A 24,913-nucleotide genomic window follows, 5' to 3' on the forward strand; every position below is an offset into this window, starting at 1 on the left:
AAAAAGAGAAAGATGAAAAAAAAACTATGAAAAAACTGAACTATCAGCAACATTAAAGCTGCTATGTCAAAAGTAATTTGATTGAGCCATAGGCTAGGGGAATTGCTAAAATCTCCCCGTTGCTTGCCTATCCTCTTTGTTTTTTAACTGAAATAATCCCAAGAACAAAGGACCGGAGGAAAGAAGGAAAGGTTTTTGCTTTTTAGATTTTATTGGAAATATAAGAGTGTTAGTGCAAAACAGCAGCGTATTGGAAAGAGATATCAGCGAAAGACTATTGAAAATGTGCAATCTCATCAATGCTAAACATCATTTTTTATTTTTTAATTTTAGACAAAACAATATAACATTGCATAACTTTATAATTTGAGATTTTTTTAAATAAAATTAGTATTTTAAAGACTTTTGAGTTAGTTTATTCAAATTCCGCTAATTCTTGATATCTGTTTTTTGAGCTTATAATTTTTTTCTTAAATTTCTCTTGTAGAAAACTTTATGCACACTGTTCAAAAATGTTTTATCTGTTTTTTTTTCGAGGATAGCGAAATTACGAAAACATATATACTGAAGATCATTAAACTTCTCATAGTTTGAAGAGGAAGCTTTTCAATTCATCTATTGGGTATAGGTTACCTTGATGGCTTAGCAGTTTTCAAAATTAATTTAGCATTTTGACAAAAATTCTTTACAATATAATATTAACCTAGCTTGATTACCTCGAAGTACAAAGAGTTTTTGTTTAATTTTGGATGAACCCTAAAGCATCACGTTTTGGATCCATCCATTTTTTTTGGTTTTGATAGCCATAGATTTTTTGGGTTTTTGCAATAAACATTTTTATCTGTTTTCGGGCCTTGTGTTCTTGCTTGTCTCACCTTATCAAAATTGAACTAGACATTGCAATCTATTTTTGTGAACAGGCGGCTCTTAACTTATAGAATGTTAAAATTAAATCTTTGCGGAAGACGCATAACATATCTTTTTGTCAAATCAATTGATTACCTGTCTTCTTTCCGTCGCAACTTCTGTTCGACAAAAAAACATTTCCTCGTCTCCCTTAAAGTTTTAAATTACACTGTCTCAAAAACAAAGACCGACCTTATCCCAAAACTAGATTGTAATGTCCGGCTTCGCTTTTGGAAAGCTAGACAATAAAAAACGGCCCCCAAAAAGATGAAAATTTTATAGTTAAAACCAAAAAGGCTATTGCTACCACAACAATTGAAAACATAGTTGGATAAATCCTGAACGTGCTGCTTTAGGGTTCATTCACAAATCAAAACCTTTTGTATTTTGCAAAAATTTAGCAATTCAAGCTTGATATAATCATTTGGAGCGTTATTCAGAGGTTGGGAGTTTAATGGTTTCACGTCAGATTTGTTTCCGTTTGTTGAATAGAAGAGTTAAGGAGCCCAGCGCACAAATTAGAAATTTTAATGTCGGGTTTTAAAACTAATGAAAAAATTTTGATCACACGCGTCTGCTTCATTTATTATAAGTTTTATCGGAACGTTTGGAATTATTCTATATAAGCAAAAGTAACTTTTTGAGTGCAAAACTATGAGCTGTGTGTGTATTTTTGCCGCTTCTGAGAGTTTTCAGTTGTCTGTTTTTTTCTAGGTTTCACAGTGGTGAAGACTTTTTTTTTCAATTAGGGTTTTTTATGATTTCGTGGCTTTTAACTTGAGTGGAAACCGAACTTCATTTTTTGGCAAAAATAGATTTCTACTCGTTTCTTTTCTCATTTTTAAGTCTGCATCTCATTGCATAAGTTTAGTTTTCTGGAAGAAATTTTTATTTGAAGCCTATTTCAAAAATTTAAATAGATTTCGTTGCTAACATGAAGCTTTTGGGTGTTTAAATTGTTTTATCACCTAGCGTGTAGTTTTTTTTGCTTTTTGTGTTTTTGGTCTGGTTATAGTCATTGTTTTGATAACTTAAACAAAGAATATGAATAACAGTTTTAATTGCTGTTTCATTTTTTGTTTATGAAGTGATTTAATCAAACTGATCTCTCAATTGACTACAGATTTTAGCTAACATACAAAACAAAAATCTAATGTCAGATAGACCGAATGCGGAATCCTTGCTCTTTATATCAATTCATCGTAGAAGACGTTAAATATTGATTCTTTTTCACGTCAACACCTATCTGTGAGCAATTAGCGCATATTCGGTAGATTTATGGGAACAATTTTCAAAAAATTGTTTTAATTTTTCTTTATTGTACCTGTCTTATCTTTAACAAAAAATCGCAGAAAAACTTCCAAACAAATTGTTTAAAACATTCTTAAAAAAGCTTATTTGCACATTTTTGAACTTTTGATCAAAGATTTGCACTTTCTTGAACCGTTTAAAACATTTATCAGACATACTTAGACCAGAATGCGAAATAAATAGTCTAAAATTTCTTTTAACAAAGAAAGAAATAGAGTCAGTTGTGTCAAAAAAGAACATCATCCCGTCAGTTAAAAAGTTCGAACGCGGTTAGTGGACTTAGCCTTAAACAACTAGGAGTAAGAAGAAAATTGTTGAACTTTACATTAAAATTTAAAGCCAATTTCATTTCAGGAGTACAAATTTTGAGCAAAAAAGAATTGAAACTTTATCAGTATAGTTTCAGAGATAATTACATTAGCAATAACCAACAAATAGTTTCGTTAATATATGAAGCCAATTATTTCAAATCCTTTGCATCTTAAGCATTTGACAATCTGTCTTTAAAGTTTCTTAGTACTGCTACTGGCATCATTTGACGAGGACCATCGGGCCTTTTGATGACCTATCAAGTAAGTGGCGGTTCTGTGCGGCCTGGTTTGTACAGCAATGCTAACTACTTGAAAACAATTTATTATTATTAAAACTCCAATTTCGAGTTTAAAAGGAAAAAAACTATCCAAATAATGTGCAATATAATCCGGCAAATATCGTTCCTGGCAATGTTTTTACCCCGAGGCTGCCCAAAAATCAAAAGATACTGATTTCAATAAAAAATGGGATGTATTCTGTTTTGCCACCCCCCCATTAGTGAGCTTATATTTTTACGCCCCCCCCCCCAGGAGCAGGTGCTCTTTGCTTACATAGTAACGTGCTATATAACAACGTATAATTTGTAACTGGGGGCGTAAAAAACACTGGGGGGGGGGGCAAACAGAATAGATCCAAAAATTGAGTGCAGTAAACTTTCATTGCTCTCTGCGATGTTGAATTTTGAGCAGTCTAGTGTACAAGTTCCGTTTGCTCCTTTAAGGCGAATATTTGTTAATCAAAATTTTTTTTGTGTCTGTTGCCATTTTTGATTGTTAAAGTAGCACAACACCAATAAAACTTCGTAATTCAATTTGTTGCCTCCATTAAACGCATTCGTATATAAGCGCCCCATTTTGTAAAATTGTGAAACAGAAAGACGTTTCAGCCCAGACTAAAAACCCATCGCTTGCAAGTTCTATCCAAACTCACTCAACAGTCGGGGTGGAATTCGAATTGCGTAGAAATTGAGTTCTATTCCCGCAACCGGGAAAACGAAGGAAAACTGGTACAGAACGTGACAGTGTCTCATCTAAGGAGCAATATGAACAACAGCGTGCCCCCTCCGTATGACGTGGCCAGACGTATCTACAGCAACCCGGCTGCTTCCGAGGGAGGTGCGGGGGGAGTGTACTACAACGAGCCACCGGGTTAGTCCACTTTTTAGGCATATATTTTTTTTCCTTTTCGTTATCATACTTTTAATCGGGAGATTTTACCCTAACAAGAATAATTCCAGATAGGTGAACAAACTCATCTTGTCAAACTTAAAATTGGTGAGGGGGTCGAATCCTTGGGGAACAGGAAATAACAAGAGATCTCATCAAAAGAAATACTCAGCTCCGTCTGCTTAAATTCAGTTGGTGCAGGTGTATTGGCAGGTTCGAAGTTCACAGTATGTATTGATTTTTTTTTGTTTTTTAATGAACATTGGTTCGAAATTCATTGGTCTCAGCAATCATCGTTATTTGTGAAAAAAATGTTTTATGGAAACGTGTACGTACTTGGAGAAAACCAGGAACAATCTACGGAGGCATTTTACCACTTTATGGCGTCAGATTAACACGCATGTCTTCAATTAAAACAAAGTGGTTGCTCTATATCATATCTTTCGAATCAATTATCTGGTCAATTTTTAAGCCCGATTTTGATAGACTCCATTCTTTTCATTGTACTTCAAAGTACATTCTATTTGACATTTTCTTCTGAAATATTTTACTTATTTTCATGGAAAAGAAGAAAAGAACGTATTGATTAATTGATTTCAGAGTTTCATATACGCTCTATCGCCTCAGGCATGAAATAGTTGATACCTGCTTTGACTTGGCACCGAAAATAACATTACAGAAAGTAGGCTAAGTTTTCTGTTGTTACACGTCATAAAAATGTCTTCATAGCAAAGACATTGATACTCATTTGAGACAAAGCAGTATATAGTGATTTATCTTCTGACTAGATATGATAGATATATTGTTGCTTTATAGTAATTTGTAGCACACATGGGATTGTTTGCAAAAAGATTTGATGCCATATGCTTCATATAATACGTTTAAAGTCTAATTCTTCCATTTCTGTCTTCACTTTCTACATTCAATTTATTTTATATCTCAATTTGGTGCTAAAATGGTGCGAAGTTACATCAGAAGCACGTAAAACTATGGCACAAGCCATAAAAATGCAAATTGCATTAAGCTATAAATAAACCGACATCGTAGCAAGAATTGCTTAAATTTCCGGGAAGCGTTAATCCCTATTGTCGTTTCTTAATTCGACTTCCCGTAAAGTGCTTCTGAAAAGTGTCATTCTGACCTTTAATTTGAGGTTGATTTTAGTTCGAATTATTCCTAATTCTATTAACAGTTGAGTGTTACTGAAGAGTGTGTCTCTTTGACCTTCGATTTGTGGTTTTATTCAGTTCGATTTGTTTCGGAGATGCCGTTTATTTTGAGTACTTCTCTTGACCAGAACTCAGATTACATTGAGGAGCTTCAGATTGCAAGTAGCAATGATACTGTTGTTGAGAAAGAAGGTGAGATTTTTAAAACATTTGCTTTTCGGCATGAGAAAATTCTTTAAAACAGTAAGGTGGGAGCCTGCGAAAGTTATTTTCATTTTTAGGAAGGAAACCGTGATACACTAGTACCTACAATATAATTTTAAATTTCGAGGCTCATTTATCATATTTCAAAACTTAATTTAGTTCCTTTCTTTTGCTGTGTAATTTGATGTTAATTTCAGTTTCTTTATTTGCTGCTCCGTAACCCTTACTTTGTGTGCAAGTGTTCGTTTAGGATTTCCCGTATGGTGACATTAATCATGCCTGTCTAACCCTAGTCTTCTCTTTAATCATTTTCGTTTTTGCTACAAAATTATCACTTCGTTAAACTTTTTGTTTGAACTAATTCTTGATCTAATTGCTTGTGATAATTCTATAGAACTTCAATTTCGTTCTTCTGGTTCTTGATTAAAAATTCAGTTGTAAATCTTCAAAACGAGAATTTGCTAAACAGAAACCAGCTAGCTCAATCTAAAAAACTCTAACTTAAACCGCTAAACGGATCGAAAGCTAAAATCAAAAGATAGGCCACAATTGCGACCGAAATACAGCAAGAAAAGTGCGCTAAATTGTTTCAAAACTCAATAGCCTGATTTTATGTGATTTGGCGGAGCAAAATCGCCTGATCTTTAACAACAAATCAAGTATAGGCCCCGCAGAATCGCAAATTTCTATGTGGACTGCTAAAACGCACGAAGTGGGGCAGTCAGCACGTTGAGAATGACAAAAAACACCACTGTCCTTGGAAACTTTTTGGGATCAACCAACTGCAGATCCACATATCTGACAGGCGAAATGGCGCATTCGACTCAAATTAGCCTTACTGACCCGCAAAATAATTACTCTACGCTACCCGAGGACAAACCCACTGCGGTCAAACTTACCCCAGATGCCCAAATAAAAGAAGATGATTGCAGACCCAGTGAGGAATTGAGAGGGAACGTGAAAATCGAAATGATCAACTAAAACTTCAATAGAACACAAATGGCGGAAAAATTATTGGAGTTTGTGGACTTTTTTGTGGTGCAAAACACTGGTCAATCTGCAATCAAAAAAGGTGTTTTGTTTATATGCATCAGTATAGGAACAGGAAAGCGACGCATTCCCACAAAAACTTCAACCATGCGCAAACTTCCTCCAACCCAGAAATGTAATTTTTGATTCATGTTTTTGCAATAAACAAAAGCAAAGTAAAAATGTCGATCAATTGTTCAGCAGTCTTTACGAAACGGCAAAAAATTATAATTTTGCAACCGCAAGGCAAATATTGGAGATATTTTAATCACAAATATTGCTGAATGACGTCCTTCAAAGAGAATTGGTACGTGATTCGTTCGAAACAAAAAGAATCTTGCGTATAGCAGTTATCACTGAAATGGGCTAACAAAACCAACAACGAACTTCGTTAAGCAAAACGAACAGCATAGAGCAATTCAATTGTACAATCAATTACGCGGGGCGAAAGCACAGTGCAACCACAACGTCCACGAAATGAGGTCAATCATGAAACGAATGGAACATACAGAAACTGTGAAAAGAATTGAACGCCTCATCATGAAATGACTAAATTGATGATTTAACTATCTTGAGAATAATGATACTCAAGAAAAGTCGAATTTCCAAATCATAAACAAACCATAAAGAACAACATGACTCAAACTAATTCGTCCTAGGACAAAATCGGCGCTATGATTGATAATAAAGGTATCGATGAAACGGCGCTGCAAAACAAAAACCTGATGATCAACATAGCTGCTGCACTTTTTTTAACTAGACTCTGGAAGTGAATATTCAATGTTCACTGATCAATTTATCACTAGCTAAACGAGTAATGTACATTTCTAGAGAAATCAATTGGTCTGAGAAAACAAAACTGAGAATTAAGATCTCTCCTAAATGACAGTTAAAACCCCCGGTACGCTGAAAAACGGTAATGAAATAGAATGATTAGAAAATACAGCATGCCAGGCCTGTCGAGGTTGCGTAAAAAATTAAACTCAATTATATGAAAAACTTTTGATCAACTTGGAATCAAAATAACGCAACAACAGTGTACAAATAATGAAGTTAATTTTTTTTCCGTTCAATGTCCAAATTAAAAAGAAATTGCTGAAGAATTTCAGAAGTAATCAGTCGGATTGGAAACTCAGAGCCATACGTTGAAGTGCATATGTCATAAAGCTTATATTAGGGCATCACAACAAACGGGTAGAAAGTCCAACTCATTTACTGCCAAAGGTCAAAAAAACCTCTCAAAGTGCGTATTGAAAATTTTTTAAGGGTCCGATCGAAAATTTGATTTACTGGTTATCAAAACTGTAACAAGGTAGCCGTCAAAAATTGAGCTAAAATCAAAAATTTTTCATAAATCACACGAAAATAGGTTTCAGATTGCCGAAGATAGATTTGCTTATGCTGAAGATTTGGCAAAATTTGAGGCCAAAATCACGCCAAAGATAGCCTTTTTGTCGACAATCGAATTGCACTACGCATAAAGTCAGTTAAACTCTACAGCATGGCATGGCTCGACTTTTTAGCTTCAATTTTGTAAGCGGTGATATGACTGACAATTAGCTTTAAAACAGGTTTTTACCTTCTGACAGTTCTGACAGGATGTTTGAAAAATATCCCCGCTAAATTCCAAACTGCAACAGGCTGTACATTTATCGGCCTTGAAAAATTAATTCTTCATGAACGACATTTTGATAGTAAGAAGGGCAAAATTGAGCACCATCTCAATTTAGAGAAATTAGACGTAAACCTCCACATTTACATTTTTTACAAAATCTTTTTAATCTTTTTTCATAACCAGAAACTGAATAGTGAGTTCAAAAATTACTCAAACAGGAATTACACATTTAGCAAAAAAACAGATGGCTTTTAAATACCCAAATCTCGAATGAATCTGAAACAATTTAGAATTTTCATGGGCTCTGTTCATTTTTTGAAAAAAAATTCGCTAATTAATCCAAATTTTCAAAAATGTCAATCTTTCACTCATTGCAAGCACCAATAAATAATTTTTTGTTTTATTTGAAACGACCAATCTGACAATCACTTGTCAGGAACTTAGACGAAAAATTGCGCAAAATAATGAGAAAAAAAATTTCAGCCCATAGTTAGAAACACGTTTGAAATGCGGTGATTCCAGAAAATGACAAGGCTTAGCTCTAGAACAACTAGCAAACGAAACTGAAGCGAACTCTTCTTTTCGCGTCGTTTTTTCCCAAGTCCGTTGGGAAAAGCTATAGCGTTGACAAACTAGATGCTACTCGAGTTGTCTGGTCAAATGAGAGATTCAAATAGCATCGTTCGAACTATTGAGCTTTATAACCATAACGCAAAAAAACGAACAAAAAAAACTTAAAATAGCCGTCTCAGTCGATCGGTAGATTGAGTGCTTCCGTTTGATTTTTCGACTGATCATTTATAAGGCTCAAAAATGGGTTTTGAGTCTTATTTTTGCGTGATCCGCAAACAGGAGCTGCATAAAAATCAAGAAAACTGGGCAAAATTTTGTTCCAGAAATAAACACAATGAATCAATGCTCAAAACGTTTTATTATTACCCATTTATTTTGATTTTGTGCCGCAAAAGGAATCCATTTTTGAAGCCGATAAGAAAACACTTGTACAAAGCTTGGAAAAAGCAAATACAGCAAAAAAAATTGACAATTTAGATTCGGTTTCTGTCAAAATAATCCTAGAAAACAGTCAGTTTTTACTATCTCAGTACATTTGGACAAAGTTTTCAAACGAGTTCAATAAGGTTGAGCTCAGAAGAAGAAATTCTCTAAAATATGGAACAAACAACGGCAACAAAATTCAGATTTGCTAATGAGGCTGGGCCTTCAATAGCAACGCCAACAAGATTTAGCTTTGTTGATGAGACTGGACCATCAAAAGAAACAAAAAACACCTATCCAACCTCAAAATTAGCAACAGATTAAACATCAACAACAAGCATCCTGACACCCAGTAAGAGTCTCTACAGTGACACATATAAATTCGCCTTGCCAAAGATCTTCACTACAGCACTAGTTGCTAATCTGATGTCAAAAGACGCAATTCTAGAGGAACTTCGCGATTTTATTATTTCCGGGATTGAAGACAGATATTGCTATGTCTCCCAATACATTCACTGCTTCTGAAAAACCTACTCGTGGGATCGGCATGCGTTTGCGTAGATGAAAGCGTAGCCATTTCGAACTCAAAAAGGATGCATATCTTGTGGATTTTTATGCGACTCAACCACGAAGCTTAGGCATGACTGACATGGCAATCCACATATGCTTGAACCTACACGTTCAGACATATCCTTTCAAAAACATCAAAGTTCAATCCTTGCCGCAAAATTGTGCCTAAAACTTCAAACCTATATTACCAACCAAAAATAGAAACCGCCGAAATTATAGGTACCCAATGAAGAATTCAAATTGATTTGGAACGGACAACGAAAACGACCAAGAAATAAACTTCCTAGTTAACATCCTAGTTTTCACCGTTTTCAATATTTCTACAGACAAAAAATTCGTTTGAATTAACGCCCCGAACGACGACATAACCCTTCAAAGTCAGGTTCTTTCGCATGGCCGTCGGCTGACAATTAGACTAAAGCAAGCTATATTTTGAATCGGCACAAAGATATCATTTTAAATCGGCACTAATATCATTTTAATCGAAGCTCCACTTCACGAACACGAGGTGATTGGCTTAGCCGAACCTAACTCGAGAATTGGTCATGTTAGCCCAGGTCAGCCGTACCCAAAACGGTACTATGTTTTGTCCAATAATAAAGGCACTGAAATGACCTTTTGAGAAGCAGAAAACATCCCATTCAGATACCGGTAAGATTAAAATTTGATTAAAGATGTGCTACAATATTAGCTACGATAAATAGCACAAATGCTATTATTTTTCTGATAAGAAATAAACAAATTGACTGTTTGCATATCTTGCCGGGAGGGCAATGCGGTGCACTAGTACCTACAATTTAGCTTTCCCTAAATTTAGGGGGCTCATTTAAAGTTTGATATACGTCAATTGACAACTTTTGAATTGTTATAGAGATTTTTGTAAACTACACTCTAAACTGACAAGTCAGCATGAAGGACACTAATTAGACAAAAAATTAACCCCGAATTTTAACCCTCTGAAGTCTTGTTTTAATTTCTAAGATTTGGGCCCTATACGCTGCGATACAAATTTTTCTGGGTTGACTTCAACAGTGCTGTTTTTTGCCTTACCTAAGCAACATTTTTGATCAGCAAACAAGTCTAATGAAGCCCAATTGCAAGTTTTTAGAGCTTTCTTTGCCATAAATCATAAAATTCTTAAACTTTTGTTCAAAATTTTTGACGCTATGTTTTTCAAACAATCGGATTCCACACAGTAAGGTACTCTAGATATCTCAGTTATTTTTCTAAGTTCAAAAGAACGGTTTGAACTCTATCACTGGGAGCATTTTTTAACGATATCTCAATTTCTGTTGCCGTAACCATTATTAGTTCAAATTGTAAGTTAAAAAATGTATTGGCGTTCGATTCAATTTAATTTTTGTGGACTGTTTTCTAATATCGGCATGTATTGTTCAAAATCGCCAAGTCAACTTCCGTCGCTAATCGTTTGTAATCTTGCAAGGTTAACATTGCGGCTCGACTAGATAACAGTCAACCAGTGCAATACGCCATCTCCATGAAAGACGCACTGATGTGTCGCAAAATTTTTATGAATTTAATTTCTATTATAAAAAGTGCCTGAATTTATTTCTCTTAATTCCTTCAGAACACAAAAATGCCTGAAAAAACGCTGAAAAACAAAAGCAGGCTGGTTTCAATATTGATTGATTATAATTAACAAGCCCCAAGCCTCCGGAACACGAATCAACTGTAAAAACTTTCAACATAACTCCCTTTCTCTCTTAGAGAGTGAGAGCTGGTGCAAGGTGCCCTGTTGCTCACTTTTTGCTTAAATTGACTTCATTACGCTGTAAAAGGCACATAGGTTCTAGCAAATTTACACGAATTTGTCACTCTTGTCCCGATCGCTCTTAACAACGCGTTAATTAGTCGTAAAACAAAGAACACCTGGTTTGCAAACACACAAAAAGACGTATCATTATTAAATGCAGATTTCGAAGAGGAACTGCAAACTACCTTTCGTCGATAAAAAAGCGTATTGTGAAAAGTTGATTTCTTAAACATTTCTGAATTAATAAATAAAGACATTCGAGAATTCATATGGTGAATTTTTTTGGCTAATTGATGCTTTTGTTACTGTTGTCGATAAACGCCTCAAAGTGTCCTTTATACGCAAAAGTGTACCTAATGAACGATAATGTTCATTTTTGTTTTAGAGAGGGCAGGCTGCTGCTCTACCCTGGGTCGCATTCCCTGTTTGACTTTGCTCGGAGTGCTGCTAGTAGGAGCAGGTTCTGCTTTCCTCATGCTTGGCTACAAGACATTCGCAGGGCCACTCTATGACACATACGAGGCACTCGGATTCAGTCAAGTCATGGAGAAGGAGTGGTCGTAAGTCCACTTATTATTTTCCCTGCGTTATTCCATTTATGATATTGGTGATTTCTCAAATAAAATTCTATATTAACGCGAACTAAAATTTTGTTCTCAAAATCTTGATTTTTTTCAGATAATCTTTGTCTTCGATATTTCATTTGTTTTGCACGTATGAGAAATATGAATAGCTGTAAAAATGAAGTGTACCCAGTGAAATTAAACTTGATATACCTTAACCAAGAAATGCAAGAAATTGACGGAGTAGTGATGAAATACCTCATCAAAATGTGGTTAATCTGGATAAGTCTTGACATGCCTTAATAAGACGGTGGTAAAATAGTTTCTTGAAACAGATGCAAAGAGATCGCATATTAGTGCATAATTTGACGTATTCTCACCACGAACTATAAGGCAATCAAGCCAAGGTATTAGTAGTTTCTGTTCACTGGGTATATATTCGAAGTAATTAACTTTTGATCTGCAAAAGTTTTCCTAGCCCAATCTAGGAGACAGCTTTTTTTGCAGTTGGCGTGTAAAAATTTTAAAGGTCACCGTAGTCTGTAATGTAATGTAAAAGTACTGCTAAAAATGTACAGGCGATGAAATGTGATGTTGATTGTGTTTCAGAGAAGACTTTGCAGATTTCATCGACAAGGAAGCAAAGAAAGGCAAAGAGTAAGTATTTTAGGATCTATTCTGTTTTGCCCCCACCCCCCCCCCCCCCCACCACGAGCTTATTGGGCTTATATTTTTTACGCCCCCGCAAGCGCGCACGTGCTATTTCGTTACACAGGAACGAGCTATATAACAACATAAAATTTGTAACTGGGGAGGGGGGGGGGGCGTAAAAAACACTGGGGGGGGGGGTGTGTAAAAACACTAGGGGGGGGCGTAAAAAACACTGGGGGGGGCGAAACAGAATAGATCCGTATTTTAACATCAAACTAAATTTGAAATAAATTCCGGGAATACCTAAGATTTTTGACTTCTTTCTAACAAAATTTGAAGCCAATATTGTCCCCGTGTGTGCCTATTACAACTCATAGAAGAATTGGTTATCCTGACGTTTTTAAAGGGGAAGTCCTCAATGTTCAGGCGGCGTATACTCTTCGCTATGAATCCGAATTGTAATTTTGTTATTGACATGATGCATGATAGTGCACATAGCTAACCTTTTTACCATTTTAAAACAAATTGAACAGGCTCATATGCCGCACGCAGGCCGATTTTGATTAGACCATTTGTATCACAAACAGGGGTAAGATATGGCTGACGCCTGAACAAGGACGCTCTCACCAAAATGGTTGCAAATAGTGCCTAAAATCTCAGATGAGAGGCTATACATATGAGCCGAGGTCTAACTATTTATAAGCATTTGATAGGTCATTTCGGCTGTGGACAGTCAAACCAGAACCGATTGTCTGGATAGTAAGTCGCAACGAATTCTGATCAGCGGCCAAATTCCGTATTAGAGGTTTTTACTGGGAGGTCTTTTATACCTGAGCCTGTAGACTCTACCCACCACTAAGATCGAGCAGATTGGGTTGCTGACCTTCCTTCCTGTAACTTCATTTAAAACAAGTTATCACGTTAAGCTTTGAACTTCTGTTTCCCTGTTCAGCTCCTACTACAGTCCAGAGAACCCGCAGTACATCATAGTGGACTCATGTCTGGCAGGTGCTGGATGCATGTTCCTTATGATTGTGGCTATAATCAGCACAGGGCTTACCAGGAGACACTGCTGTGAGGCCAGGTCATGCTGCCAAGGATACTGCATATTCGTACACTTCTCTGTTAGTTCACATATTTGTTCTCCTTTTCAAGTTTCAATCCATGTTACGTGATGTATCCATAATCGAACTTATAGCACAATCGTAATACATCAAGACAAAGATTTATATTCACTAGCAGGATGTGTCGATTTTTACTAAAACAATGTTTCCAATTCCACAAAATCCTGAATAAATATAACGGATCAAGTTGTCTTTTTTATTTGGTAACGGACCAAGTTGTCTTTTTTTGCAGAGACGTGCTGGCTTAATGTTCAAGAGAGAAATTTCAATTGAGGTGCTGATTGGGGGTTCAGGTGTTGATCAATGACTTCATCAAGAGCGTATTTGGCTACCAGTTTGGTTTGACTGAGTGTGTGTGTTTTGTTTTAGGCTGGCATTGTGGTGATGTTGTTCCTGCTCACGTTCTTCTGTCTGTCTCTAATCCTCTTCATCCCTCTCCTCCTCTCAAAGTTCCTCAATGAGAAATGTCCCACTGGATCAGACGCCATTCCAAACAACAGGCCATGCTTCAACTCCATAGAATTAGGTATATACGATTCAATAACAATTTGTTTTTGTCCTCCGCCCACTACATTACGAAACTACAAACCCTCTGTGGATCTGAATTGGCAGTTCTGGGAAAATCCTTAAAAATACCTATTAATTGCTAAAAACCATTTTCGTTCGCAGATTACCCTTACATGAAAGGGGATTGTTCTGACCCGGGTCGACCAAACTTTACCATAAAACGAACCATATGTGGTCCCTTACTTACCATAAAACGGATCATATATTGTACCTTACTTACCACGAAACGGACCATAAATGACCCATAAAAGTCATAAATTGTTTTCGTTCTGTGATCTTGCCATGATTCGTAAGTTTTCATGCATGGCTCGTTTTATGGTAAGTTTTCATTTTTTTTTTCTTTTATATAGAGAAGCTGACAATTTATAGATAAAATTATGGTCTGGTTTATAGTTAGTAAGATACCACTTATGGTCCGTTTTATGATTATTAGTATACCATATATGGACTGTTTTATGGTTAGTAAGATACCATATATGATCCCTTTTACGGTGAGCAAGATACCATGTATGGTCCGTTTTATGGTTAGTATGATAACATATATGTTCAGTTTTATTAAAGGTAAATTAACATATATGGGCTGTATTATGCAAATAACAGTTTTACATGTCGAAGATTCTCTTAATGCAGTTAAAAACTGACTGTTTCGAGTTTCTAGTATAATTTTTTTTATGGTTTCCCTCTGCAGTCGCCAAATTAATTTTGACCTGCCGTGTGAAGTAACGGCGGGCATTTCATTTTATAACTACGAAAAGAAATTCCTGTTTAAAAACATTTTGCTTGGTGAATAAGCTATCGGTGATCAAATTGTTATGCAGCGCACAAAAATGTGACGACGTCCTTATGGATTAAAAATACTGTCCTAGATTCTTCACTGCAAGCAAGCTTTTGATTCGGAAACACAATAAAATCAGTTAACAAAAAACAGAATTTTTTGTGTTTCCGGATCCAAAACTTGCTTGCAGTGAAGAAGCTAGTGTCAGTCAAGTCTAAGTCTAAGGCTTTTGAAATCTTTTTATTTTTCAAACCGCATTGCACTAGAGCAGTTCAACTTATAAACAGTTGGAAATCTACAAAAAGACTTAAGAATTTTTTCAACTCTCAAGATAAAGCAGTTATCGCAGCTGGAGTATACAGTCAATTTACCTGATTGAGTAAGCTGAGGCAGCTTAAGCATAAGTATAATTGTCTTCCTCCCGTTAGATAAGATGAAGGTGTGACGCTTTTCATTTGTTCTGTTTTTCAGAAAATTGAATAATCATTTAGAAAAATAGCGCAGATTTTTGATTGGTTAATGGCTCAATAAAATTGCAAAATATGAAGAACCCTACAGACTGACTACGTTATAGGTAATAGTGAACAATAAAATTTCATGTAAAATTCGATGCAAGGAATGTGCTGAAAGTGCCGAAATTCTCTTTTTTTTCTGGAGTGCTGAAATTATGTAAGAATTGTGCTAAACTTTTGAAGTGTTGAATTTATATGAGGAATGTGTTGAAAGATGTGCTGAATTTTCGTAAGATATATGTTGAAACTATGTAAGGAATGTGCTGAAAGTGTTGAATTCGGGATTTTTGGAAGTGCTGTATTTTCGTACGAGAAGTGCTGAAATTATATAAGAAATGTGTTGACAAGTGCTGAAAATATTTTTATTCAGCTCATTCAGCGCCTAAAACTAAACTTTCAGCACATTCAACATGTTCCTTACAAAATTTCTGCGCATTCGGCGCATCTCAAATCTCGACCCGGGCATGAAAAAAAGCACTGGAGGAGGCGAAACGGCATAGATCCAAATATTATTTGGAAAATTCGACACAAAGAGGGAATATGACCGACATTTGTTGACTCGTTTCAGGGTTCACGCTGCCTTCTGATACGACAACATACAATGGAACTGAGATCTGCTTTGGAGATGTCAATTTTTGCAGTAGGGTATGTTAGTTTTCAACCTCATCACGGGCTATTTTTCCGAGAACGTGCAAAAAATGAGTTGCTGACTTTGTTGATTTCCTATCTATCAAAGGTCCAGAGAAAAATTTTTACGATAAGTAGTCACGCAATCAACAGCCAAAAAATTGTATTTAAACTTAAGGATTTTAACATAAAGTTAAAGTTAAAAGAAATATTAAAACTTATTAAAAGAGACTGAACTGCCTGCTTATAATAGTTTCTCGACTAAACTGAGGACCGTTGTTGAGTTTAAATGCGAAATTTCTATCAAAATAGTTCACTTTCTGCTATACCGTCAATTGTAACACGAGTGCGTCAACTTTCTTTCTAAAAATTGGCAGAATTTGGTTTGATAAATTTTACGTGCTTTCAAATCTTACTCTCAAAAAGTTGTCTGGCCTTTTCGTTTCTTGTTATTTTTGTTGCTTCCCAACAAAGGTTTTAGAAAGTCAGTCCTTGTTTTTGTTATCAATATGCCAAATATGTTCTTTCGTTTTTGCGCTGCTGATTTTCTGTGTTCTACAAATAAAACACTTGCAGTTAAAAATTAAATTCCTCGATTATTTCTTTGATAGAATTTTTTATTATTTTTGATAATCGGTAGCATCAAAGTTTGCCTAATTATTTCTGAAGAAACGGCACTAGTGCTGTTACGTTTGTAAAAGCTTCTGTGCAATAGCAATGTCAGGTTATACTTTTTTTCATGTTTTTGCCATTCGACGTCAGAATCCATTTTTCTTAACGAACGAAAATGAGCTCCTTTAAGATTTAGAGCTGTGTATGCTTATTTTGTAAACGTTCTGACGTCAGCTATTTTAAGCGCCAGCTTCTTTATAAGTGGCTAGGACCTATAGTAACAAACAGAACTTCTAAAATCTATTAGATTAGATTAAATTTGATTTCAGATTGCAGAAGATACAAAATAATTATCATGAAGCACCAATTCAACTCGCCAGTTTGTTCACCATACGAGTCAAATGACTCTTCAGAAGGTGATCAGAGAATCTACATAAACGTGCGATACATAGTAAAACATCAAAAACGTCTTTATCTAATTAGTGTGTTCGAGGGCTAGCTCGAATTGAAAAAATTATTTTCATCTACCGATTTTGACCTTTAGCTAGGTAAATGACAATTTTATTACCGAAAATCTCAAAGGACTTCTTCTGGGTTTATTTTTTGATATTTGAATGAGTGAGCTAATGGATGACCATTTGTTTGGCCTGTTACTAGCAACTTTGAAAAAAACTAATCGAGAAGTTTTTGCAATCTGGTCCAGGACCTCCTTTACAAGAGCGTCAAGGTAAAAAATAAAAAACTGAGAGCACATTGAATAGCTTGAGGAGATAACAATTGTGATCTCCCTTCTTTTTGAAAAAATGGAGATGCATTTGCGTAAACAATAATTATTATTCGGTTTATATTGATGCAAAACGGAGAACTATTATGCCATACAAAATTATTGGCTTGCATAGCTATTTTACGTTTGAATTTACCAGGTTTTCGAAAACAAATTTGTTGCTCTTACTATGATCCATTAAATTTTGCTGTTTTTCAAACATGAACAAAAAGGAGTTTGAAATTGAGACGCTTGTCAATGAAAACCCCTGGATATTTGAAGGAAGCAAACTACATAAAGCAGTTCGCCTACGATCGAACGTTGTTAGTTTTGTACATTTCTGCCGGAGTCAAAAATTTTATTTCTTTTCAATCATAACTGTGTTCCCCAAACATCAAATTTTTTTTGAATTCATGAGGTTATTGAAATTCTATATTTTTACGTGACGTTAGAATTGACGTATCACCTGCCAAATGTGTTCTTTTTGAAATATTTTCAACAAATTGAGGCAGATCATTGTCAAATGAGAGAGAACAATGAACATTTTTGTTTTCTCATTTCACTTTGACCCACTTTTTCTAATCTTTTCAGAAGAATTGTATAATCAATTGTGTAAAATTGACTTTGAAAGTCATTGAATCAAGCAAAACCCATATTTTATGATATTATTGCTACATTTTGAATCGTTTTCATAATAGCAGCTATGGAGTGTGCGCATGAACATTCTGATTGGAAACCGAACTGTTAGAAGATAGAAGTTCTTGATTGTCAAGGAAATCAACCATTTTTGAGCTAATTGGCCGATATTTTGAGGGGTCTTGAAGATAACAGTCTTTGTACAAAGAAATTGTTTTGTGCAGTTTTAAGATGAACCAGAAAATTCCTTTCTGCATGCTTTTATCAATTTAGCTAAGTGAACACTGATTCCACCATCTTCAGACACTTAAAAACATGTTCTCATCCGACATGATCAGTTGAATCCTTGTTTTCCAAAAATGTTTGTTTAAAGATCTCATATGTGTCAAAAGGAAATAAGAAAGAAAATTCTTTTCGTTAAATGATAACTCTCTCAAAAATTTCTGCTGCAAATTTTGAGTAACTCAAGTTTTTCTCTACATCACTTAAAAAAGTTGAATTTTTAAACATTGATGTCTTTTGCTGACCTTTTTATTCGTCGCAAAAAGCTTTTTGAAGAATTTAGAAAAGTTTTTAGAAAAGTTTTGAAGAAAAGTTTTTTTCTCAACCCCTAGACAGACAAATGTTTTGATATCAGTGTTTGCGAGCTTCTAATACGGATTTTGTGAACAAATTCGGTAATTGTTTGAAACAGATTTCCTTCTCATCAATAGGATTATGTGTAAGCGTTTTATCAGCACGGTCTTTTTTCTGTATAAATTTTTTTATCGTTTTTTATCACTTTTTTCTTAATATGTGAACGTATATCATCGAAAACTTAAAAGACAATTGAACCTAATTCACACAAAGAGCTTTCAAGATCTTTTTTTGTCCATTTGGTCTATTTTATGACGGAAAAGATAAAAGAAATTAAAAATTTTGCTCTGTTTTAGAATATTTGAAATTGCGACGAATTTTAGGGGCACACAACTGACAGCCTAAATTCAATTAGCAGAGCGTACTGATGTCCATTTTATTGTTACCAGGTTACCTGACTTTGATAAAACCTGATCAACACTTTTGCTTGTCGACTTGGATACTGTGGTTGGCTAGTATCAGTGGTTTTATAAATTAAAATTAAGTGACTTAACCATAATGTTGTGTAGCTGATGGTGTGTGTCAAAAAATCTATGTTGCAATCATCACATATAATAATTTCGTCTTTCAATATAATTATTTTGCACTACAGAATTTTAAAACTTTCAAAGAATGCTTTAATAGATGTGGAAGGGGGCAAGTAAAAAAACCACAAACGTTATTCGTTTTTTCGTGCTGCTTCTTTTGTAATTAGCGGATGTGCAATGTGTTCTTCAATCGAAAAAAAACAAAGAATTTTACAGATTTCTCGCACAAAAAGCCTACACCTCCTCCTTTCTTGTCGTTTTTGACTTTCACTATCAGTGGTTCATAGTTCGTACCCAGTATAGAATATGTATCTTAGGGATCGTTTTCAGTGAAACAGGATTCGCATAGCACAATTACAGCTGTTTTGTTCTGCAGTGATTCTTTTTGTACGCAGAGATGGTCACGACCTGTTCTTACCGATTGCACGTTTATTAACAAATATAAGTTTAATAGTTTTCGCATTTCCAAGTAAAGGATAATCATTCAGTTAATTGATCTATGTAATGTTGTCGAAAGATGAAAGAACGAAAAAAATAGATACACTGCCTCTAGTTTTCCGAGCTAAGTTTTTTCAATGGTTTGACAATCATCAATTGGGCGGAGTGCTGTTGTCCCTAAGCTTTTTCCACCAGACTTCATCAGTTATCAAAAGCAATTACATCACCTGACCGTTTGTTACGCCATTATTTGGCATTAGACTTGATTTTGGTTTGTTGAGTCGGTTACACAAAAGGAAACTCTCTAATTGCCTTGATTCCAGATCTTCAGCAGCTTTAATACTGTCAACAGTTTTTATCAAAAGCCCATTATCAGTTTTAAAAAGATTCTTCTGAACATGTAGGTTGTGGTAACCACAGACTCAGTTCGTGGGCAAGCTTCTGATTTTCAAGATCTTTGCCATTAAAGAGGTTCTCAAAAAAGGAAAGCAATTGCCGACGATATATTTCAGTTTTGTTGTCGTAATGTATTAACTTGACAATTGCCGCAGTTGGGGCATTATTCTTCCAATAAGTCAAGGGATGACAAGACGACAGGCTTTAGTTGCGTCCTGGTGTCAACAAATAAATAAAACAATAGTTTAAAAATATTGATCCAATATTTTAGTTATCCGGCTGTAGCGGTAATTATTTATCATAATTGTATCTTTGTAACTATGCCACTCCAATTTAATCACTCTGGATTCAAGATCAGTTGCTTTGATGGTCAGCGAGACAATCTGATTGTGTTTTTCGCTAAATTTTTTTCTGGAAATAGGTAAGAATATTAGGAATTATATCTGAAATTGAAGAGATCTCCTCGGCTTCGAACGCGAATTTAGCCTTGATATTAAGTAAACAGTGCGAAATGTTTCAATTCAGTTCATGAAAAAGAACGCTAATGTTTTCGAACTTTTGATTTTTGTTTATTGTTTGATTCATATTGTTTTGAATGTACATCAATTTCTCTCTTAAAAGCAACATTACAACTGTAAACTGATGGTTTTTCTCTGGAATTGATTTGATGGGGCATATTAAGTGGGCAATAATCACAGCAATTTGTTTTTAATTGAAGTTATGCATTTTCAAATTTTTCCTGCATTTTCAAATTTTTCCGACCAGAAAATTTTTAAAAAATAATTTTGGACTCGGATCACTATTGATCATTTTGGCACCTGATGTGCTTCAAGTTTTATCTTATACTAGATACAGTAATTATAATAATCAACTGTTACTTTTAGAAGTTTAGCTTTGAGCAATATTTTTTGACCAACTCAAGTTAGAACTTTTAAGGTTTGTTTGAGGCAAACTTAATTCGGCATACAGTTTGAGTCACTTACACTGCATAAAACAAAGTTTTGAGACAAAAGTGTAATTATTGTTTTCTATATAACGTAAATTTTCAAGCCCACTGATGAACGCGTCCAAAAACCTTTTGGCTTGCAACCTTGTGGAGTTCTATTGCCAAAATTTGGGAATTGTGGAAGGAAACTTGGTGTAAAGTGTTCTTAAATTTTCATCCTTATTTTCTGCTTAAGGGCGACTTTTCTCAGCATCCTTTTCTAAAATGTTCAATGTTGAAATCGACAACATGTTGATACCTCAAACAGTTTGGCTTTTTCTTTTTGATGGTGAAAGAGAAGTTGTGTAATGTATTTGAACAGATTGACGATCTACAGACTGGCTTCATCTACTGGTGTGCTGGTGGATTTGGTGCAATACTGGGCATGGTAAGTACAAAAAAATCTTGTCAACAAAGGTAGAACTTCTCGAAATTTGTGTACAGAAGGCACACTGAAGAAATCGATATATGGCGGTGATTTCTTTAGATCAGTTAGGTTCCCAAATTGCAGTAACGTGATGATCAAGTATTAATTGTTGTATCCTCCGTTTCTATTTTTTGCTATTTCATAACTCTGACCGCGTCACGGTTAACCATCAAACGTCTAAATTCAAAATGTAGTGATCTCTCGATCACTTTTTCTGGACAGATTGACCATTATACTGTTCATACTGTTTCAGCATTTTAGAACTAGACTTATTTTGGTCAGTATTATTTGTCTTTTTGTTTGTTCATTTGTTTATTTGTTTGTTTATAGATTCTGGTGTTGATGTCACAAGCTGCCAATGTGGCCCACTTCTCTGACATGAGGAGAGGAGAGAGTGAAGAGAAATACGTATTCTAACTGCACACCTCCTTACCAACTACTATACACATCCCATCCCATTTTTTCCTACCCTACCCCGCCAACCGTTCCTCCTACGCACAAACAGCACACATTTTATACTATCTATGTAATATCAAAAAAAAATATGTAACCGGGTTCAGACTGTTTAAGGCACTTAGCACGCTGAAAAAAGCCGTGTAAAAAATAATTAAGATCAGTCAGAAAAATTGGGATATTGTAATTTTTTCCCCGATTCATAATTTTCAGTTATGTGCTAAAAATGGTTTGAAATCTCTACCCGGGACAACACGTGGACAATATTCGTCGCATTTCGCAATTTTCCCCCACCCCCTGAACAAATAAGTAACTTAATCCGCTTGACTTCCTTATTTTTATAATGAAATACGAGATTAAACGTGTTCAAAATTTTCGTCAAGTTTTATTCGTGAACTAATATAATTTTTTTTAAGTTTTTTTGTGAACCCTGCGATTTGGTTGCAAGGGTCACAAATCAATTTTCAAATTTAGATGGTGTAAGTCATGAACGTGTTCACCTGTTGTAAACTCAATGCCCGAAATTGTGAATTTGTTCAGCTGGCTTATCAGCACATAGGCTAAATTAAGATATACAAAGATATTATGCCGGGTTTTGGAAATCTTTGTAATATTGTCACTGGGTACAACTGTCATTAATGCAAATTCCGAAGACTAGAGGGAATATTGATATCTAAGAAATATTCGTTCTCATAGAGTTCGTTTCATCTTTATATGGTCTCTCTGATATTTAACAACAAATGCTTATACTTGAATCCTTCTTCAGAGATAAATTTGATGAGAAATATCCCCACAAACAATATTGAAGTTGTTTCCATCAGCATAATATGCAAGCAGTAACTTCAAAACACATGAATAATTTAGAATTGAAATTGCTGTATCAAGAATCGAATGACTCACCCCAAGAACTTCAAGCATTCCAGTTTCAGTATTGATATTGCCTGGGCAATTTATTCAAATAGTGTGATGCTGAATTTTGATAACTTTCCGTGCTTTCGTATTAAACAGCTAGTGCATGCACCAGTTTCATACACAATATGATTTACATAACTAATTCTTCGAATGAGAGTCTATATTTATAATTATTTTGTAAATTTGGTTAGTTTTTTTGGTTCAGACCTTGATTTTTGAAATTACCCAAACATTTTTTGAACGACAACGAGATTTTCTGTTTCAAAACCCTGTGGGATTCGTACCGAAAAAAAAAGATTCTTCAAAAAGGGAATTATGGAAAAAAAAGGGGAAGGTGCAACAACTACTAATTGATCTGAAAAGGTTTATAGATCACTGTATTGGAAAATGGGAAGTGGCGTAATAGCTTGAGTGAAGGTCTGACCAAATTTAGTCTAACGTTGAATTGAGCAGCCTTATTTAGTAGTTTATCCTTTCGGTCGTTTTTGAGTAGTTCTTCCTTCCTAAAAAAAGCGGCTCCCGGGTCCAGCTATCAGCATACGATGACCGCAGAAATATAAGAGAAAAAACTGAAAGTGCTGAAAAAAGTGACGTGAATGGGCTAAAATGCCCTGAGTGAGTTTTCCCACCCAATTTCAACATATTTCACCAGCGAACTTACATAGTTTTCCAAAAAAATTTTCGACCCGGGCTTGTTATTTATTGAAATGCTGATCTTAAAAGAGTTTAAAAGTTAGTTTATTCTACCCTTCCAATCCTTCTGTGCTTCTCTGAGTTTGTATCCCTGAGAAATTCAATTTCTGAAAAAAACTTCTGTTGTTCACACGCAAGAGAACCAAAAAACAAGTGAGCTCACTAATACTTAATGTGGAGCAGTCCGCTAATTGCTGAAGATAGCAAAAGCAATAAAGGCTATATTTAATTTTTCAAAACCAAAAGTTTAATACTTTGAGCAGGTGGTCGTTATATGGAGGCTCATTATAGGCATTGAGCTTGTTGAGGAAGAGTCTGAAAAAATTGACCAAAAAGTTATTCAAGGTTGAGGGAGCAGTTATTCTCTCGCCCTCTGACTAAATTTCTGCTCTGTTGAGCCAATCAATTGTATTTGTCCAAGATATACGGCAATTATCGTTCCGACTCCCAATAAAACGGGGGGAGTGGACTTCAATACCAGCCCTATTCTTTGAAACTAATTTTGGTTGATTTTTGTGAGATATAAATGTGATACCATTAAAAAGGACTCAAAATTGAATGAGTATTTGAAGCAATTTGACAATTTTGATTATGGGGTATATAAGTCTTTAAAGTTACCATTAATTGACACTTCTCTGCTTTTGGAGTTTCAAACACGCAGGTACTTAAATTAGATACAAATAACAGTTCCCATTAAATACCAGCTATAAGCAAATTAAAAGAACATTCTTAGGTTATTCCAGTTTTACAGATCCAGAGCAATTGGAATGTATTGTGGCACAGCCTAAATTTTGAGATCTGTGCGAATATCTCTTTTCCGACCCACCCGGGTCGAGGTTCGAACCCGTGTACGGCAGTTTCTCTTGTAAGAAATCCGGTAAATGGCGGTTTTTTTCGACGCTATTCAGTGCTAATCTTACATTATTTATTGACCAAACCTCGACCCGGGCGCTTTAGTGGGGGCAGGAACTATATACTCAAATGTATTTTTCTTTTTTTTCAGTCAATTTTGGCCGGCCGATATAATCATTGTAGATAGTCGAGTGGTATCATTAGAAAGCCCGACCAGCGTAGAATATGGAATTAAAAAGTTTTTTTTGTTTTCATTTTTTACAGGGAGTTATCGAGGTTTAAAGTCTTTTAATAGTAGAAAATTATCCGTAGTGTTTATTCACACTTTCCGTGTTTTTGACCAAATTTTTGCCAATTATGCTAACATATGGTAAAATTGTTATAGGATGTGTTTTTAATTTTATCTTTTAAGATAGTGGAGGGTTGCTGAATTATTCGATCCGACTTTTTTATACTTCACTTTTTTGCCAAATTTTTCTTAATCACTTTTCTAAAAATGCTTTTTCTAGCCCACTGTCTTTAAATTTTCAGGAAATTTTTAGGAAATCTGAAAACTTTTGTCTTTCATGAATTTTCAAAATGGTTTTTTTTTTCAAAAACCTATTTCGATTTTTGAGCTTCACCATTTTTAATTTCTTTTCAGTCGATTTGTATCTTAGTCCCTGTAAAGACAGGTCACCAATCTAGTGAGCTATCCTTTATTCTTTATACC

At 35.0% G+C, this 24,913-nt stretch overlaps 1 protein-coding gene across 2 annotated transcripts in view; it reads left to right on the top strand.

Moving 5' to 3' along the window:
- Positions 1–22,901, top strand: part of LOC142344832 (uncharacterized) — a 34,134-nt gene extending 11,233 nt beyond the window's left edge. For both annotated transcript variants that reach the window (XM_075396818.1, XM_075396817.1), the window contains exons 2-9: positions 3,416–3,677; positions 11,438–11,612; positions 12,225–12,272; positions 13,219–13,390; positions 13,760–13,916; positions 15,813–15,889; positions 21,187–21,252; positions 21,622–22,901. In XM_075396818.1, coding sequence (XP_075252933.1) covers positions 3,572–3,677; positions 11,438–11,612; positions 12,225–12,272; positions 13,219–13,390; positions 13,760–13,916; positions 15,813–15,889; positions 21,187–21,252; positions 21,622–21,708 — 888 coding nt within the window. In that variant the 5' untranslated portion in view covers positions 3,416–3,571 and the 3' untranslated portion in view covers positions 21,709–22,901. The remainder of the gene's footprint in view (positions 1–3,415; positions 3,678–11,437; positions 11,613–12,224; positions 12,273–13,218; positions 13,391–13,759; positions 13,917–15,812; positions 15,890–21,186; positions 21,253–21,621) is intronic.
- Positions 22,902–24,913: the final 2,012 nt, after the last annotated feature.

Source organism: Convolutriloba macropyga, chromosome 8, assembly GCF_964194025.1.
Source record: "Convolutriloba macropyga chromosome 8, txConMacr16.3, whole genome shotgun sequence".
Taxonomy (NCBI): domain Eukaryota; kingdom Metazoa; phylum Xenacoelomorpha; order Acoela; family Convolutidae; genus Convolutriloba; species Convolutriloba macropyga.